The 20176-nt window shown below is 44.7% G+C and overlaps 1 protein-coding gene across 5 annotated transcripts in view; it reads right to left on the reverse strand.

Moving 5' to 3' along the window:
- Nucleotides 1-226: 226 nt before the first annotated feature.
- Nucleotides 227-20176, reverse strand: part of Adamtsl1 (ADAMTS like 1) — a 429521-nt gene continuing 409571 nt past the window's right edge. For all 5 annotated transcript variants that reach the window (XM_008845544.2, XM_029569590.1, XM_029569591.1 and 2 more), the window contains 6 exons: nt 14094-14306; nt 12064-12244; nt 9198-9405; nt 5149-5258; nt 4187-4407; nt 227-2736 (listed from right to left, as the gene is read on the reverse strand). In XM_008845544.2, coding sequence (XP_008843766.1) covers nt 2630-2736; nt 4187-4407; nt 5149-5258; nt 9198-9405; nt 12064-12244; nt 14094-14306 — 1040 coding nt within the window. In that variant the 3' untranslated portion in view covers nt 227-2629. The remainder of the gene's footprint in view (nt 2737-4186; nt 4408-5148; nt 5259-9197; nt 9406-12063; nt 12245-14093; nt 14307-20176) is intronic.

The following is a 20176-nucleotide window of genomic DNA, read 5'->3' on the forward strand; positions in this document are numbered from 1 at the left end:
CTGACCGTGTGCACATCTACCACTGCCACTGCTCTGCGTTGATTTAGAGAGTTGGCCTTTCTGGGCACGGGCCCTCAGCTTCCCATGCATGGCTAAAAACTGCAGTTCCTCCATTTCAGCCAGACACACAACCGAGTGGGAACCATCCAATTAACAGGGACTTTTCTCATCTCTTGCATAAGACACAAAGGCAAGGGTGAGTTCAATAGAGACTCTGACAACAAGATTTAAATAAATAAGCTGTATTATCTGTACAAAAAATATAAATACAGGTTTTTTTGTGTGTTTTAGAGGAGGAAGGGCCTCCTTCCACATTATCCAGCAGCCTTAATTTGTGGCAGTGCTGAGTCACAATTCACAGAACAAATATTAAATGTACATTCATCTCATGCAAGGAGCATGCTGCTTTCCACTTCAAACCTAAGCTCTCCAACTTCACATGCTGGCCTGTGGCAGAGCTGGAAGATACCTGCTTTTTAGGATATGCAAACATCATCCACCAACTTTCAATAACTATTGAACTATCCAACCATGTTATTATTATGGAATTTGTCTTCATCCCCTGTGTGAGTATTGTGAATAGACTTTGTTGCCCCCATAGCCCATGTTAGGTTTTACAATGTAATCTGTACACAGTGAATAATGGATCAGAGTTAAACACCAGTTTATATTAAAAACAGGAAGAATATAATTGTCACCACTGAGTCGACAGGAACACAGCTACAGGAAGTTAATAAAACCCCCCAAATAGTTATTTTCTGGATGACAATGTACAATTATTAATATTGCACTTTTTATACAAGAAATCCTAATAAATATTCACAAAAGATATACATAGAAACACTCTCTTTTATTTTAAATAAACATTATGCTGATTTTCAGTGACCCGATTTCTTAGTCTATTTTTGAGATGCAGAAGAGACCCGCCTAGTTGCTCATAGCTCACCTAGAGAAGACACACATTATTGCCTTCCAAATTTTATATCCAGGCTGGCTAGAAAATGCAACTCTGATGTCCGTGGTGGCCCTGGGGCGATAACATTGCATGAGTGTGTATGTGAGGGTGGTTTATCTGAGGGTAAGTGGCTCTGGCTTCCCAGTCTACCAAATGCAGGCCTCCCAGGAGAGAAAGAAACCTTCCTTGCCAAAGCTTCTCTACTGCATAAGCAATCTTCCAAGTAGTGCCAAAGCTTTTGTTTAGCCTCCTGATGCTGCTGTAACCATCTCCATAGCTAAATGCACATTGCTGTGCTGCTTTGCCTGCTGTGTGGTCTATTCACACAGTCAAGCGTGCTAATTACCATAGCGTATATAGCATTTGTGTCAGGAGGATGGGTTAAAAAGTCTTTGAAGACTGTCTTCGAGTCTTTAGCTATCCTCTGGCTTTGCCACAGCATCTTATCACCCCTCCTAACCTGCTGTGTAAATATGGACAGCAGTTCTCTGTGGTACACACAGGCCCAATGTTGGGTGGCTGGGATGGGCAGGTGGGATGGCATTGTGGGTATGCCCAAATTCTGTTCCCTGGCTAACGCTTGTGTAAAGGGTTGCTGCAACCTAATAGATGCTCACTGGCAAATGGATTGGTTAACGAATTGATTTTGACCAGTGATCCCTAGTCCCTGGCCCTGTGTGGAGCACCAAAGGCCATTTAAGCAGAAAGCCTGACTTACTCATGCTCAAATGCCCTTGACCCACAGCAGTAGTTAGTTCAGGGCTGGGGGTCCTTGATTTAAATGAGATGCCAAGGGCAGCCTTATTGCACAGCCAGATGCTGACCCCTTGCCAGCTTGGCTGCAGATGCAGACATAAAGATTACTCAGAGTAGGGACACTCCCATGGCCCCATGAGGGGCATGCCTCCTATGCAGCATGGGCACTTTGAAAGGACGCTGTAGGGTGCCTCCACTGAACCCACTGGAGTGCACACATGCACTGGGATATAGGCCTGTCACATGAGCCTCACGTGACTGCCTGAAGGTCTCTCCTTCCTGCTGGCTGCTCCCCACTGAGGAGCACACACACACTTCTTTTGCTCCTGTCCCTTTCCTCTCTCCATTTCTGACATCACTGGGTGCCTGTCGCCTTCTTGGATCATCTCCTCTGGGGCTCTCTATCTGTCCGTGGTTGAGTTCTCTTCTTCCCCTGTTCCTTGACAGAAGAGCTGAGTCCTGGTCTGGTTTCTGCCCAGCATGGTGCCCCCTTGTTCTTACTGCCACACCCCTGAGGGGGTAGAGAAGGAGACAGAGGAACGATGTGGCTGGTTGGCCTGTGGCTGCACCAGAGTACTCTAAACCCCAGCGCCCTGCTGTCACTGGCTACGGCTTCCTCTTCTGATATTTCTGAGACCCAGGTTAGGAGGGGGCTAGCTCTGCAAGGGAGCTGCTGCTGCTGTCTTCCTGGCCTGCTCTGCAACCTCCTTCAGACATGTCTTTTTCCATTCCCAACACTGTCCTCCAGCTAACTGAATGAGAAAACATGTTGAGGTCCTTGGGAGTATGGGTGTGGGTGGGCATGGGTGTGAAGGGAGGGGCAAATAAATAAATAAAAGGAAGAAAGCGTAAGTCCTGTCCAAGGTGGTTGTGTGAGTCCTTTGTGTGGCCAGGGCAGAGTTCTTCCCTGTGCCATCTTCACGCTTTGCCGCAAGTTCCACAGCAGCGAGATCTGAACTGGCTGAGCTGGCAGAGTTTCAGCTGCTTCACCTTCTCGCAGTGTCTGGTGGTGTCTCGGCACTCAGCTGGGGAAGCAGGAGGGGAAGAAGGGAGATGTGAAACAGAGGCTAAAGGATGTGGCTGCTCAGCAGCCTGGACACTGAGCCTGTGGACGACTATCTTGGCCGTGGTTCTCCAGCCCCTCTGGACACTCTTCCCTATGGCAGAGCTCAGCCGCTTACCATCCTCTTCCCCACAAAGTTGTCGACAGCAGGAGTGGCACCAGCCTACAGCTAGATGATGGGATCTACCTCAGGGCCAGCTTTCTCTAGGACAGCTACCTTTATTTCAGAGTGCTGCTTGTAATCCCTTCTTGGGATCACCTTACCTCCTTGCTTGCTTTTCCCCATGGGCTTTTGGTATTTTAGCGAGATGGTTCCCAGGACAGAATTTTGTGCCATGTGAGGGAGCATGTGTGCAAGGACCTGGTTGGAGGCCTGCATCACCAAATTCTTGGACTGTACTTTCCCTATTATGCTTTTATTTCTTTCCTATTCCTATACCTTCAGCCCACCAGGCTTTACATACCACAGCATTCCAGTTCTTAGACATTGCTTTAGATTTGACCGGGTAGGCTTTAACACCTTGTATTGCACACTGATGTCTTCTGAATGTGGTGACCATCTGACAGACGTGTGGGTCGGCACTTCACCAGTGTACAAAGGTTACCCTTTCCCCGGTGCATCAAAAAGAATGACCAAGTGCTCATTACAGGGCGTCTGCTTCAATACTGCTAACTGATTGCTGGGTGAAGCTCAGTGTAGGGGAAACTTGCACTGTTGCACTTGCTTTTATTTCCTATTCTTGGTTCAAGATTTGTCATCGTCTTTGCAAAGAAATACCTCCAATTTGGGTTTTGGGTTCTGAGGAAGAGAAACTAGATCTCTACCCAACTGGGATATAAATGCTGGTGTGGAACTGAGAGGCTCCAGGCCTGAGAGTGAAATGGGTATCATCTCCCAAGGCCTGGGCTCCTTCCAGTGGCTGTCCATGGGCTGGGAGGGAGGGAGGTCACAGGTCCCTGTTCACTGTGAGGCAAAGCAGTGACGTGTGCAGAGCTGTTGAGGGGCAGGCGAGCCGCATGATTCTTCAGTGTTAACAGTGCTCTGTCTTTAGCTGCCTGTTCCCTGTGGGTCATTGTTTAATCTTCTGTGGTACCAGCCAGTCTGACTGCAGGTGAGCTAGAAGTCACTTTTATCCAGCACTTGGCCAGAGCCGTTGGCTCTCTTAGGGTCAGGATGAAGACAGTGAAAGCCCTTAGGGCACACTCCGCTCTCTTTTGTGACCTGAATAAGTATACACACATCCTTTCACACACCCAAGTTCCCCACTGAAAATGTTAATCTCTGGCCTCAGCTCACAATCCTTGGGGAACCTGATCCAATGCCCTGTGTCCAGGCTCAGTCCCAGGGATTGCTCGCTGCACCGGAACTCCTGTGGGGAATTTGCAAAATGTTCTTTGGGATTGGAACGTACTGTTTTCACATGGAGTGATGTTGCAGCGTTGCCAGTTGGCAGGCCGGGGTCCCCAAGAGCACAGGTGCTCGGGGACAGCCTTGTTGGTGCGGGCGTGAACACATTCGACCCGCCGGGACTGGAAGCCATAGTTGCCACAAGTTGCTGTGCATAGGGTCCACAGGCTGACCCTCCAGTGTACGCTGCAGGCGTCTGACCAGCAGTTTTGGGTGCTCACGGGCCTGTAGGAGGAGGGTGGCAGAGTTAAGGTCTATTTCTGTGGGAACTAAATCCGGGAGGCAGATGTGAAAACAGTATTACAAACCCAAAGATGTAGGCAACTCCTTTAGAACGTGGTGTTGCTAGACCGTATCTTGATCTCTGCTCTGCTGCTGAGTGAATAGGCATGGGTCTGAAGGGGGCCATGCCCCTCACTGAACATCTGTCTGCTCTTCTCTATAATCTTGCATGAGCTCTACTCAGAATGGAGGCTGGAAAAGGTGGAACTTGGAACCAGGTCTTGGGCTACAGTCCTAGGTAGAGGTGAGGAGTCCTTTTCCCACACGGGGATCTATAAGGGGCTGGGGACTGGATAGGCATGAGGGGTTGAGACTCAGGGACAAAAGCCCTCATATTTGGCTAACGTCTAGAGAGAAGTCAGCAAGATGAGGAGCTTGCGGAGCCCTGGGGTCTGGTGCCCTAATGTAGTCTTCTCCTCCTGCCGACCTGGAAATTAGGGCTGGACTCTTGTGGAGTCTTATCTCCACAACTTGTGTGTGTGTTTCATCCCTGAGAGAAGAAAGCCCAGCCTGGCTCATTTGATAAACACAAGAGCACTATTTGCCCCTTACCTGGGGTAAGGGATTGGGGAGGGCAGGGCATCTGACTCTTCCTAGGAGATTGAAGAGAAACATTCTTTCAAAACCATCTGTTCTGTGCTGTTGATAGAGGGGCTAGATAAAGGGAGACTGAGGCTCTTTTACCTGGGAAGGGCACTGCACTGCTCTGATGGTAAGGTGATACCATCCCGGGTCTGGCAGAAGACTTGTCTGTGTTGCATAGCGAGGCGAGGCCCTATGCAAGGCCCATTGCACTGAGAATCAGAAAGAGGAGATACATATCATGTTATCTGAGTCACAGGCAGAAGCTGCTATGTTCAAGTAGGCTTACTGTATAGAGTGTACTTAGAGGCTCTCAGGCTATTTTTCCTTCTTTGGGCAAACTAATAAGCATTCTGGCATGTTTTCTTCATGCCATAATGGGACAGTTAGTGCCATGGTCTGTGGACGTTATGCTAGCAAATGGCTAGGGGAAGTGTAGACCCAAGCACAGAAGCCTGACCTTGACTAATCAGAGTATTTGAGCGTATGCTGGGAATGTGGTAGTAAGCTTCAGAGCTGAAGAAATCTAAAATCTAGCTAGGGGAAGTGTAGACCCAAGCACAGAAGCCTGACCTTGACTAATCAGAGTATTTGAGCGTGTGCTGGGAATGTGGTAGTAAGCTTCAGAGCTGAAGAAATCTAAAATCTAGCTAGGGGAAGTGTAGACCCAAGCACAGAAGCCTGACCTTGACTAATCAGAGTATTTGAGCGTGTGCTGGGAATGTGGTAGTAAGCTTCAGAGCTGAAGAAATCTAAAATCTAGCTAGGGGAAGTGTAGACCCAAGCACAGAAGCCTGACCTTGACTAATCAGAGTATTTGAGCGTGTGCTGGGAATGTGGTAGTAAGCTTCAGAGCTGAAGAAATCTAAATATGCCCCCCTTCGCACCTTCAGTGTGGGAGATAATTTGGTTTATTACATTCTTGCCAAATTCATCTAAGTAACCATGCCCACTATTTCTTTCCTTTCCTTGGCTTAATTTTCTCCAGCTTAAACCCAGGACAGCTGAACAAAAGCAGCCTAAGCATGTGTAGTCCCACCTCATGGAAACGTTCAGCTTTGAGAGGTGGCAGGGCCTGACGCTATGCCAGCAAGTGCTCCTAACAATTGTTTGTAAATATAAAGCAGAAGGCCTGAGCTAAGAGCTAGTTTAGAACACACATCTCTAGCAGGTCACTTTGGAGCAAAGGATGTTGGTGGCCTTTGGATTCTTAGGGGAATGGGGGCAGGAGAGAGTCCTTTAACATCTTATGCATAAATTTTGTAGTTACTGAAAATTTTCTAGCAAGAGTTCTATCTTTCTTTAGTTATTCAAAGACCTGCAGTCTCAGAGGTGAAGAGCCAATGAAGGAGGCGGATTTAAGGTAAGAGTTTGCCCTCTTGGGTGACACCTATGCCCAAGGTTGGTTAGTTCCTGCTTTTCCAGGCTGTGTAAGGGCTCAGCTTACAGTTGTTTGCCAGTCCACGGCGTGGGGGAATGTAAAACAACAACGGCAACAAAATGCCTGCTCGATACAAATGACTGGGAACTATTTTTGTGCTTTATGGTAAAATATACTTTATGAAAATTATCGTTTTGTTTTGAGGCTGGCCTCTGTTACTATGTAGTTGAGGCTGACCTTGAACTCCTGATCCTTCTGCCTCTGCCCTCTCAAATGCTGGGATTACAGGTCTGTGAGAGCACATCTGATAAAATTTATCATTTTAACAATTTAAAATAATATTATTGTAAAGTATAGCACATGTAGAGAAATATGATTAAAACATGAAGGATACCTCCGTGAGTTATCACAAAATGATAAGTCATGTATCACCATGCTTAGCTTACACTGTGGTTGGTTTATAGTTTCTTAATATGCACCTGATATACTGTATATTCAAGTGTTTGTCCATGAAAATTTTTTTTGTTAAGTTATAGGAATTTTAAAACACTGTGGATTTGTTTACTTTTGATTAGGGGTATGATTTGCGAGACTTTTTCTCACATTATAGGTTATCTTTTTACTCGCTTGATAGCATCCTGTTAATGTACAAGATTTCTTAATTTTGATTTATTTTCTTGTGTTTTTAGAGTCAGTCTGATATACTTTGAATAAATTCTGTGGGTTTATTATCAGAAATTTAATTCCCAGTTTTTGTTGATGGAATTTAAAGGTGGGACCAGTAGGAGATAATTGACTTAGATGAGGTTATCATTGTGTCTCTGTGATGGAGTTGTAAGACTTGGGCTTGCATGCTTACATTCTTACCATGTGATCCATCATGATATAGCAGAAAGGCCTTTACACCAGATACAGGCACCCACCCTTGAGCATGAACATTCTGGTTTCCAGAATGCTGAGAAGTATATATCCAAAGATGGATATCTTTGGAATTTTGTTATAGCAACACAAGTGAACTAAGACAGTGTCATATTTAAGAAATTATTGCTAAGCCCAAAGTCATGAAGGTTCCCCTGTTTTCTTTCTGTTTGTGGTATAAAGTAAGGATTTGAGACCATCTTTTGCATGTTAATGCCCCACATCATTTGTTGAAAACAGTCCTTTCCCCCACTGAATGGTCTTGGAATGTTGTTGAAATAACTTGATCAGGTATGTATGTGAGGCTTTACCTTTGGGTTTTTTTTTTGTTGTTTTTTAATTTTTTTTAAAATTTTATGTGTATGAGTGTATTGCCTGCATGCATGTGAGTGCACCTGTTAAAAAGCTTTCAAACATGTATTGTATGTTGAATAGTAATGTGCAGATAGCCAATTCCATTAAGTCTGAATTTGCCAATTGTCTTGAAACATTCTAGCACTGTGCCTGGCCAGTCAGAGTAGTTACTCTGCCGGGTTGCTCTAGACAAACCAAGAACACACAGAACAGATACCACCTGGCTGCTGGGTGCCATCTGAACATCAGTCTGGCAGGAATCTCTTACACACCTGTACACTCCCAGTAGGTTTTGACTATAGACTTTGGGAGGAGACAATATATACAATGATATCATTTCCTTCAACAACTCTTACATCTGGTTGTATGTAGAGGGTATCCACAGGCCATTTGTGGAGTTAGGTGTACGAATAGGATGGCTATTCTTTATCTCACAGAGGCCTTATGTGCCTGGACCGAGGAAAACCTAGGCTTCCAGTACCCAGTGGATCTGACTAATGTCTAGTCCTGCTTGGTCTAGACACGAAGGAGCAGCAGTGACCAACCACACTCTGTCTGGCTGCTGCTGTCAAGCATGACACTTGCTATTAAGGTTGATTCCCTTCCCCTTAGCTCCCAAAGGTTCAGTTTGTGTTGATCCCCTTTTAAAAATCATAACAAATATAAAATTTATTCTCAATGGAGAGAGTTATTGTGGTCCTCCACTATATCCATCCCTAGGGTTCTGGTCAAATGAGAAACACTGTTGCTCTACTGAACTTACCTGGGACTTTTTATGTTAACCTCTATGCAGAGAACTGAAGGATGCAGTGGTTTCAAGGAGATCCAGACTAGGCCTCAACTTTTCCTGACTTGGAGCAATGGTTCTTTATCCCAGGCTTCAGATCATAACCACCTGAGAAGTTTCTAAAAATGACCAGTCCCACTCCAGGGCGGTTGACTTAGCCATCTGGAAGGTACAGCCTACACATTGGTGGTTTAACAAGAGTTTCCATAGTGATTTTTAACTGGGAAACTGGCTGAGAAGCTCTGGCCCAGAACAACAGTACAGTCTCCAGATGGATCTCTCCTGAAGTTTCCATAATCACCCCTAGTATAGTAAGAAGAGTCTTCAGAAATGTGAACCTGAAGGTAGTATCTGGTCTCCCTAGTTCCCATCAGCCTGGAAGTCACAGAGATCTGCCTGCCTCTGCCTCCTGACGGCTGGGATTAAAGGCCTATGTAACCATACCCCGCAAAGATAGTATTTGAAGGTCTGATGGTGATCTGAGGATGGGAGACCACGGGTCAGGAAATCAAAAGGAAAAATGTAATAGGTGCGAGCAGCATGCTAATGTTACAGAATGCCCTAAACTTTTTAGGATGGGGCTGTAGGTGGGGTTAGTCACAGATTTGTGAACTGTCACTTGTCACAGAGGCTGTAGCATTTACTTCCTATTGTGGTAAGGTTAATACTTTCAGATTTGCTTCTCAAATAAGAACCTCTCTGGCCCCTCACCTGGCCCCAGCTGGAGAAAGCCCATTCCACACAGAGCTGCTGGTTACAGGCCTGGGTATCCACAGGTCTTTTGGCCAATTGGGTACACATGTCATTGGACACAGGGGTGGAGATTCCAGAGGCTTTCAGCTTCTGACAGGTCACTCGGCGGGTCTGGATGCCTCCACCACAGCTCCGGGTACAGGCAGACCAGGAAGTCACCATCCACCTGAGGGAGGAAGTAGCATGAGGGTGGCCTCAGACAGGAAGGCTTGGGGGAAAGGAGGCAGGTATGTTCCTCTCAAGTGTTGGTCTGAGGGCCACTTTCCCAGGATTTACTTAGAAAAATGAGGTGTTCTTGCTAAGTCTCTGGGACCTGTGAATGTGACCTTACTTTGTTTTTGAGATAGAGTCTCACTATGAAACCCAGCTTGACTTTGAACTTGTGATGCTCCTGTCTCTTCAGTATATATCATACACATGTGCCATAGTTAGGATATTGAGATGAAATTCTGTGACTAGGCCCTATATTGTGCTCTGAAAGCAGTGGTGGCAGTGTGACCAGGGAACAGAAATTGCAGCTACAAGCCAGAAATTATCAGACACTGGAAGTTAGGAGTGGCAGGGAGCAAATTCTCCCCTAGAGCGTTTACAAAGGACATGGCTCTACTGACGCCTAGAATTTTGATTTCTGGCCTTCAAAATGGTGTTTGAAGATGCTGTTTGGGCTAATTTATTATTGCAGCCCCAGGAAATTGATACAAGTAGGGCAGTGCCTGGAAAGAGTACTTGGACAATTGGTTACTTTAAGTTGCCCCACAGTGGTGAAACTGCAGATAGAATGCTCCTTTAGTTGGTAACATCACACTGCAGTGTGACAGAGCAGGACAGTTCCTAGGAAAGTCACATCCAGACCTCTGTTACCGTTTGATCCAAGAGGCAGTCTGAGTTTCACTGAGGTCACAGTTTTGTCTGGTAATACTCTGCTCACTTTAACCCTTGTCCCATTTGATATACTTAATCTTTCAGAAACACACCAAGATCCACCTAAATTTATGGGGCAATTTTCTACCTTTGTTAATCAGTCTGGAAGTCTTCTAGATCTTGGAGGGTTGCACACATATCTGTTCTCAGAATGTTAGGGACCAACTATAATTTGAGTCCCTAGACGTGAATCTGAACAAATTATGGCAAATGAGCTTTTTTCTAAGCCATAATCTGGAGACAGTATAAAGTCCATAGTATAAAGTCCATATACAAACATGCGGGAGTCCCCTTTGCATGTGTACACCTAGGGATAATTCCCAAAGAACAAGGAGACAGTTAAGGAAAAATAATGAGAAGAGGCACGACACTCTTCAGGCAGCTTCATGCGATCTAGGAAAAGCCCACTGGGTTTATTATCTTGGTTATGTGGGTACAATTGTCTTAACATGAAATAGTTGAAATAGCACCTGGGCCCAAAGCAGACTTCCCTGGATCTTGTTAGAATGATGAGCAATACTTGTATATGTCAAACAAGGATGCTAATGTGTCTTCAGAAACTGGCAGGAACATTGGTCAAAGGTGAGCCTATGGTCACTTTCTGGCTTTTAGGAGAGGCATCAAGCAACATGGGGGCAGATTCCTCCTTGCATCAGGATCTATGATGCATTTAGTTTGTGGCCATTTCTCTACTCCTTTGGCCTGGGGAAGGTGATTGCATGTAGATTTTTAGCCCACAGGAGCAGCCTCCTTAGGAAGCATGATGGACGTGTGTTTTAAAGCCCCTGGACTCATTGAAACCAAAGAAGACGTGGCCATTGTTTCATGTGCAGAAGGCTGATTAACTCTGACTGTCACCAAATCAAATCACAAAATTCCTGGCATGTGAAGGATCTCCTCTTCATTTCACACAGCTTGGCAAGGGCGGTCTTCCAGCCCGTGACATCCCTGGTGAATGTCAGGCCTGCATTTCCGTCAACTATTACTTTAACTTCTACATTACTTACATTTCAGTGATGTTTTCAGGAGCTGGGGGGGGGCGCGGTTTGAGACAGGAGAGGTATAGGCTATGTTACCATTCAGGAAGGGTATAAAAGGACATTAATCATTCCTGTGGAAACCTTCCTGTCAGCAAGTCAAAATGCTGATATTAATGAGCATGTTTCATATTTCATGGAGTCTCTCCTGGTCTCAGCTGCTCCCTATGACTCAGCTGGCAAAACACAAAGCGGTTGCCTGAGCAGTATAGAAAAGTCCTACAGACAGGTTGTAAAAGGGCATTTCGGGCCCTAGCCAAGCCCCACAGGAACAGTGTGCCTTACTGTTGCCAGCTTTAACCCCACCCATTAGCTACTGCCTGAAAACTTGGGGCCACGGGCTCAGTTGGGACTCATGGTTTCTTTAAGCCTGAGTTACATGCAAGTAGTAGAGATGGTGGGTGTCATTCCAGGCTCAATAAATACCCCAAATGCAGAGCATGACTAGAATGAAGGCAGCTATAGAAAAAGGAGATCCATTCCAACTTTAGTGAGATGCAACTATGTAGAAAAGGCAAGTTCTCCTTAACTAAATCAGAGCTCCATCACTGTCCCTTCAACATTTAAATGGAAAGAATGTTTAAGCAAGGAACACTGAGGGTCGGGTTATTATTGCAGCATGGGAGGTACTTCTGGCCCGGCTCTGGGTTGTACTTACAGACTACCAGGACTTAGAAGGCTAGCTGAAAGGTAAGGGGAATAAGCAGCACTAAGAGAGGAGGCCCATTCTGAGGACTACTTTCAGTAAGGCAGACAGGCATGTACTGGAAAGAATGGATCTTTGCATTCCATCTCTTCCTACAAGGCCTGACCTTCCATTAGCTAAGAGTCAGAACCAGTGGGTGGGGTGGGAAGGGCATACTCACCGAGAAGGACAGTCTCTCCGGTTACAAGGAATAGGCTGTACAGCAGGGCGAGGCTTTCCTGCACAGTGCTCAGGGTTAACCTCTGTGTTGTTCAGCAAACACCTGACGTGGGGCTGATGAATCCCCCTATTACCACAAGATGCTGAGCAGGTCACCAGTCTGTCCACAGACCACCAGTAATCTGTCAGCAGAGGAAGATCAGAGGGGAAGAGGAGAGAGTGTTACTGTCCACTCCAGTCCTTCTGGGCTGGACAGGGGGAAGGTAGTTGTGTGGGCTGAGAGAGAGGAGTCATTATAAACTAGTCTCTGCCTCAGCGTGGGCAACATTCCAACCTACTTGGGCAAACCCAATGATCTCCAGGGCCCTCACTTCGAGAAGTTATGTGAGAAGTGGGTGAAAGGAAAAGGGGCCTAGCTCAAAACCTGGCATACAGAGTATTTAATCAACAGCCATAGTGCTGATTATTGTTTTTTAATTTTTAAATTTTATTTATTATTTTTATTTTATGTGTATGTGTGTATTTCCTGCATGTAGGTAAGTGCACCCGTCGTTGGATCCCCTGGAAGTGGAGTTACGGACAATTGTTAGCTGCCATGTGGGTGCCAGGATTCAAACCCGGATCTTCTGCAAGAACAACACGAAGTCAAGAAGAAGCTGTCGGATTCCCTGGGACTGGAGTTACAGACAGTTGTTAGCTGCCATGTGAGTGCTGGGATTTGAACTGGGGTCTTCTGCAAGAACAACCAGTGTTCTTATCCACTGAACCATCTCTCCAGCCCCGTGCTTATTATTTTTAAACGTATTTGCTAAAGTATTTTTTTTTCCTTACTGGCTCACCAGAAAGTGACTTTATTTTTCTACAGAGTTATAAATATTTCAAAGTACTTAATCATATAGTTAAAAGTGTGGCTTTGAGTTGGATTTTGTAAATGTTACAAAACACAGTCTATCCAGAGAGTTCTTATTTACAAGGACATGAGTGACAAAGCCCAGTTCTTAGGCATACCTATTTGGGGACCCAGCCCCACTGAGAGAAAGCTGCTAAAATAAATGTGGGCTGGTGGTAAATTTGGGGTGGCGTCTGCACGTGCTCATGTGTTGCACATGCTGCTGATAGGCACAGGGTTCAGGCTCTCAGCAGAGGACAGCTGACTGGTGAGAACAGGGAATGTTACTTTTCCTATCGGGATGGCCAGATGGCAGGGGAGGCTGTTCAGGAGGCAAACCTGTATACTTAGGAAAATCTCCCTCCTTGCATGCAGTATTGGAAAAGTGCCATGTTTCCTGCAGAATCCTCTGTTTTGGAATACATTCCATAGCATTTTGCTTTTCTTAAAAGAATCACACAGAGCAGGTGAAAACTCAGTAGCCTCCTGGTTCCTATAAAAAGGCCAGAGTGAGCTTTGGCCCTGCTCCTTTCTGCTCAATTGTGACTCTGGCTGGCCGGTGGATGTCAGGCTCCACCTGTGGATTTGCTGACCTGCTGGTATTCCTGGAAGGCTTACGCCTGAGCCATATAGGCTTCTCTATCTGTTCTTGGCCAGGCAAAGGGAAAGGTGCTTGGAAAGCCTTTGGCTGAACACTCTGGAATGTTAGGCCTGCAGTGCATAAAGTCCCATCTCTCTAGGCAGGAGGTAGTGATGAAACTGGTTTGATTAAGCCATGCTCTTTAAATCAAAAGAGAAGGCACACATTTTTAAAATGGGTGGTGTGCATTATCTTTCCTAGTTAAACCAGTTTAAAAGAAACAGATGTAACTCTTGTAAGTAGTGACGCTCTCTTGGTCCTGGGCAATGGCAGCGCTATGACCCCTGATGAGGGCAGCACTGACTTCTGCAGGATCTGCTGGGATGGGTCTCGACAGCTCTGCTGAAGGCTGTGTTCACAGATGTAGGGTTTCATTATACAGGAACTGGAGTCAGCTTACCAGAAGCTGGAATGTGCTATGTTCTACTAGAGAAGCAGATTCCCAGGTGGCCTCTCTTAGTCCAAAAATAAGTCTGATGCCAAAGGCCTGGAGATTTCATACCTTGGATCACCAAAGATGCCTTCTGTGTGAGTATGCCTGCCTCATTCTGAGCTAGGCAGCTGAACTCTCCTTGAGCTTCGCCACTGAGATTTGCAACGTGAAGGATCTGTCCAGCTCCCAAGATGTGGTATGTCAGTCCTGTTGCAGCAGCAACTGGTTGGCTGTCATGGAACCAGGTGATATTGGGGGTGGGGTGACCTTTGATGGGACAGGCTAGAAGAAGAGAAAAGTCAATCATTGGCACAACCAAAAAAACCCACATTCCTGGTGAGCCTCTGAGCATCTCCTCATGGCAGAACCTTACCAAGGGCATTTGTTTATTTATTTATTTATTTATTTATTTATTTATTTATTTATTTATTTATTATTTTTAGACGAATCATTTCATTACAGCTTTAACATATTCAGTAATACATTCCAGGGCAAGGATACATCTCTTTCAAAGGTAGCTGTAAATTTTTAGGTTCATGGTTGAATTAATACGGTCATACAATTGCCATTCCTGAATAAACTCCCTGGGCTTCTGGGAGAGTTACTGCTGTTCTTCAGCTGGTTAAATAAAAAGACTTGAAGAACATGATTACTGTTATGCTTCTACACTAAATTCTAAGAAAACAATTCAAATGGTATCAAACAATTAAGTCTAATTCCTGCTTCCATTTTATTTTATATCATTTTATAAGCAAAGAAACCTTCCAACAGACACAAGAGCACAATTTTACACATTAGTTTTGCTTGCCAGAAGTTGTGAACCTTGGTCTTTTGACCACTCTTATCAAGTGTGAATTAGATATGGACAATTATACTCTCACCTACATAGTCACTGAACATGTTTGATACATTACAATTCTAAGACATTACACAGAACATGTATCATGGAATTGGCAAACTAGATTACCAGTGTGAGGAAAATCTGTTTCCTCTCAATTTGGAGTGCTTGTTGGGTTTGCTGTTGTAGCTCTGGTGACTTCGCTTCTGCAGGAAATTTATTTTGATGTTAAAAGTATATGCTCCAAATCACTAAAAACAGACTATTAGGGATATGGAAAGGGAGAGGAGGTGCAGGATGGTAGGAGTATGATCCAAGAGCATTATATGCTTGTGTGAAAATGTCACAAAGAAGGCCAGACTGCATACGATTAATATAACTGTGAAATCAGGATATAAGAGAAAGCAGTGAGAGCCTTTGAGATACAGTGAAAATGTCTGTGCCACATACATTTACGTGTCAAATCCTAATGGTCAGGGTGATGGTTCCGTACGGTGGGGCCTTTGGGAGGCGGTTAGGTCAGGAGGGCTCTGATTGTGTGGGTGGGTTGTGAAAGGGTAGCTTAGGCCTTTTTGGTCTCTCTGACCTTCCGTCCTCCATCATGTGCTGGACAACACCTTTAGAGGACACAGCATTCAAAGCATTATTTAGGAATCAGAATGGCCAGAAATTTATATTGTATTTCCCATTCTCCAGAACTGTGAGCTGGTTTCTATTCATTTACATTACCCCACCTCAGACAATCTGTTGTAGCAGCACAAAACAGACCAAAACAGAGGTGAAGGACTTGCACACTGAAAACTACAAAGCACTGCTGAAATGAGAGGAATCATACAGCAGTGGGAGGACAGCCCACGTTCCTAGATTAGAAGGCACTAGCATTAAGATGCCAGTCCTAAACAAAGGTCACTAAGACTTCAAAGCAATTGCAATCCAAAATTCCTTTGATTTTTTAAAATATAAGGGTATAGTCCCAGGTACTGAGAGTTAGGTTTTCAATATCATCCGTGAGAACACATCTCATAACAGAAGGCTATCCCAACCAGAGCATACCAGTACAGAAAATTTGATAAGAGTAGCAGTCAAATAAGTTGAAGCAGCTGAAAGTTCTTGAGTGGAATTCTGGAGATGAAGATTTGGAAATCGGCACGAGTTGTTCTGAAGTCTTGGTCTAATTGAAAATGTCTGACTGAGCACAGAGTTAAAGTGTTCACGGCTGAGCAAAGAGCTTCAAGGGAACTGTGAGCTCAATACTTTCATCAAATAAAGCCAAAATACTGGCTAGATGGAACATTCCCCACAGAGATCTCAGAGAAGACTTCAAGTAGAGACTACCCCAGACCTGCTCCAACTAAACTAAAAATCACCCAAGATAACCGAATAACTGAAATTGTAACTGACACCCAAATATATTAATATATATTTTTTTTCTTAAGAGGACATTTGGAGATAGTCTTGTCTAGTTCATACTGGTTGAAGCCACTGACCCCTTCACTTTGGCCTGTACAAGTACCCAATGGGCACTTTTGGAAGCCAAAAGCTCCACCTGCAGATAACGCCTCTGCCACCATGTTCTGTGGCATTTTGTTCAGTGCCCCGATGGCTTCATCATTTCTTTCCTCCAATCATCTTTCTCCATACCTCTGAACACAGTTTGTCTCCCATAAATACCCTTAAGCCCTTTCTTCAAGGGGGTGGATTTGAGTGGGCATTCCCCTTTCTCAGGTTTGGGTATCTTGTGAATACTTTCTCTTTTGAAAAACTCATTGCTTCAGAAAACTCATTGCTTCAGTGGGTAATGAAAAATAATGGGTTGGTTTGGCTTCTCTCTGGAGGAAGATAACAAAATCCAGACACTTGATGTAAAACTGATACTGTGCTGGGTGTGGTGGTGACGCCTTTAGTCCCAGCACTTGGGAGGCAGAGGCAGGAGGATCTTTGTGAGTTTGAGGCAGCCTGGTCTACATAGTGAGTCCAGGCCAGCTGGGGTGCCCTGTCTCAAAAAGACAAAAAATAAAACAAAACAAAAAACAAAAACAAAAAAACTGATACTTTCAGAGTTATGTGCTCCAATTACTTCTTGACCAGCCAAGAAGCAAGAAAATGTGATTCTGGGGGTTGGAGAGATGGCTCAGTGGTTAAGAGCACTGGCAGTTCTTGCAGAGGACCCAGCTTTGAATCGTAGCACCCACATGGCAGTTAACAACCATCTATAACTTCAGTTCCAGAAGGTCCAACACCCTCTTCTGTCCTCCATGGGCACTGCACGACACAGGTGCACTTACACATGTGCAGGCATAACACTTATACACATAAAATAAAATAAATTAATATAAAAAATTTTAAAAAGGAAATATGATTCTCTGTTGGGAGGGAAATTAACCAATGGAAATAGACTCAGGAAAGATAGGCATGATGAAATTAGTAAATAAGAATTATGATCTTTTAAGTGTATAAAGGACATCAGACATATATTGAGGAAGACAATGGAAATTCCAGAAAGAAATAGATATGGATTTATAGTGATAAAATATTTTATGAGCTGTGATATTCACTGACTAGGATTAATAGAAAATGAAACATAAATGGTGTGTGAAAATGAATACCCAGAACATGAAATCTAACCAAAGTAAATGAACAAAATTTCCAGGCCATCTACCTACGCAATTGATTAGTCTTCAATGCCTTTAACTTCCTTTGTACTCAGAAGCAGTATTAGGACACATGTAATGCAAGGCCCCGTGCTTGTATGTATGTATTTATGTACATGCCTGTGTGTGTACTGTGGTCTCTGAGGATCACGGGCAGGAATAGTCAAAGTAAGGATCTAACATGAATTCCCTCTGTGTATGTTCCCAGTGAATAATTATCCATGTTTCATTGCTAACGAGAAAACCTGGCTTGTAATGGGGTTCCCTTCTGTCACGGACATTTCTCATTTGTTAAAGCAAAAGGCCCATCAATCATTTTGTGTAAGCCAAGCGATCTCTCTGTGTGCCATTTTACAAGGACATCCAAAACTGTGTGCTAATGTATTCCGCACCTCCAGAGAGGCTGAAGAGCAATTCCTCCCCCAAACTCTGATTATTGCCTTGGTGAGGAAGTTTGCAGTGTTTAACACAGGGCGTGTAAATGGGGGTATCTCTTTCTCCTGTATTCGTCCCAGCCCAACAGATGCCAACCTTTTCTAGGCTCCAAATCCCAGGGCCTTCCTCAGGAAATGGACAGTTAGAAGGACTGATGTGCTCACTCCTCAGAACTCAGCTATTAAGGAGCTTGAGCTGTTAGGTGACTGAGGAGGAAGCGTAGCTAATGAGAGTCCTAGCAGCAGAAAGCCTCCCTCTATCAGGCCTTCCTAACCAAAGAAGGCAAAGAGTGCCTTTAGGCTTCCATACTGAGGCCCACTGTAGTTTTCAGTTGAGCGAAGCCAGGTGTGAGTCACATGAGTGAGGTTTTGCTCTTCCTAGGTTTTAAAAAACATTTTAATTTTAATTTTATGGTGTATGTGTATTGCCTGCATGTCTGTAAGTGCACCCGTGTCATGCACTGCCCTCAGAGGTTGGAAGAGAGTGTCGGATCCTGATACTGGAGTTACCAACAATTGTTAGCCACCATGTGGTGCTGAGAGTTGAACCCGGCTCCTCTACAAGAGCGGCCAGTGCTCCTAACCACTGAGCCATGTCTCCTGCCCATGCTCTCCCTAGTTCATCGTTATCATCATCATCACCACCACAACCACCACCATCAATCTCTCTGCCTCCCCCTCTTCCTCCTTCAACACATTGGCTGTGAGAAATGTTTAGAGTGAGAAAAATTATCAAGTAAGAAAGCTTATATGAGAAATTTATCCTTATTGTTCTTATCTTAAATGTAGGCAAAAGCATGTTTCCTAGTGGCTGTAAAATCCTACACACCGAGGACACGCAAGGAAGAGGCCATAGCATTTGCCTTTAGGGAGCATGTGTCAAAGATCAAGAAATCCTATATCATATTATTTGCTCCAAACATGGCAGTCAGTGGACTCCAGCGAGCCCAGAACTTCTACAGTTAACATCTCTGCTTCCATCAAGTTTTCCCCACTGACTTTCTTCACATTGCGTCCTGATTTTACACTAATTTCTGTAACTATAATAGCCTGGCTCGAGGAAACAACGCAGGTTTGACAGGCAAGGGAAACACGGGCAGCCTGGTAGCCCTGACCTCCAGCTTTCTTGAACCCCCCGCAGAAGATGCCAGGGCAACAGATTCAATTGTCTTAGAGGCACCTGTCCCCAAAGAGGCTCTAAACTCACAGAGATCATTACTCAGTGGGTTTTTGTTGTTGTTGTCCTAAAGGGCTCAGAAATCACCATGATCTTCAGCAAGCAGCTGGGCTTCTAGGCTTCTTTGTAGGTCAAGTCAAGCCAATGCAGATTCATCAGGTGTCTGTCATCCGGAGTTCATTCTCATGAGCTCGTAGCCATAATGAGTGCAAGCAAGACTTCTGAACACATATCCTCCACCTTTCTCCCTCTCCAGATAAATAGCTCAGAAAAGGTCACTCAGCTTGATAAATCAATTCCATAGAGCAAAGCCTGTACCAAGCCTGAAGGAGGTCACAAGGAAGAGAGATCTGAAAACAGGCCTGTACTGCCCAAAGAAGGAAAAAGCTGTGGCTGATTAGGACATGCTGTGTAAAATATTAAAGACGTGGCATTATTACTTCACGAGCTGGCTCCAGGCCTGTCAGCATTTTCATTATAATCCTGTATTTTTCACGGAGTTAAAGCTTACTATAAAAATGATGTGTGTTGGGATGAAACTTGGCACTTAGTGTAGTCAGTCTGGGAGTCCTTTCCTTAATTTAATTTTATAAAACTGGAAAACACTCACTCGGTACTTTAAAATTTATAGAGGCCTCTCTCGTTTGCCAGTGGTCTAAGCGGGTGTGCGGGGCTCAGTCTAAGGCCATGGGGTGACCAAGAAAAGCAGTGACACTACTTCCTGGCCGCTTCTGGCTCCTGCTCCTTTCAGCTTGGGTCCCCTCTGGGCAACACACACGGTCTCTACAGCAGTGTGCCGTGATTGGGAACTGGCACCAGGTGGCGGGCTGAGCAAAATGATTAATTTATATTGGAAAAACTCAGTTCAGGACTCCCCATTTGTCAGCTGGACCCCAGAAGGCTGTGGAAGAAGACAAGCAACTTTAATTTTCACTCCGATTTCTGGGACCTCCCAATAAGCTGGTCAAATAACCAGGCCAAGACTATTCCCATGTACATTTACCCAAAGAAAACTAACTTTAAAACAGTCCTGGAAAAATGGACTACACAAG

The sequence above is a fragment of the Nannospalax galili genome, unplaced genomic scaffold (assembly GCF_000622305.1).
Source record: "Nannospalax galili isolate Female #2095 unplaced genomic scaffold, S.galili_v1.0 scaffold1082, whole genome shotgun sequence".
NCBI classification, from domain to species: domain Eukaryota; kingdom Metazoa; phylum Chordata; class Mammalia; order Rodentia; family Spalacidae; genus Nannospalax; species Nannospalax galili.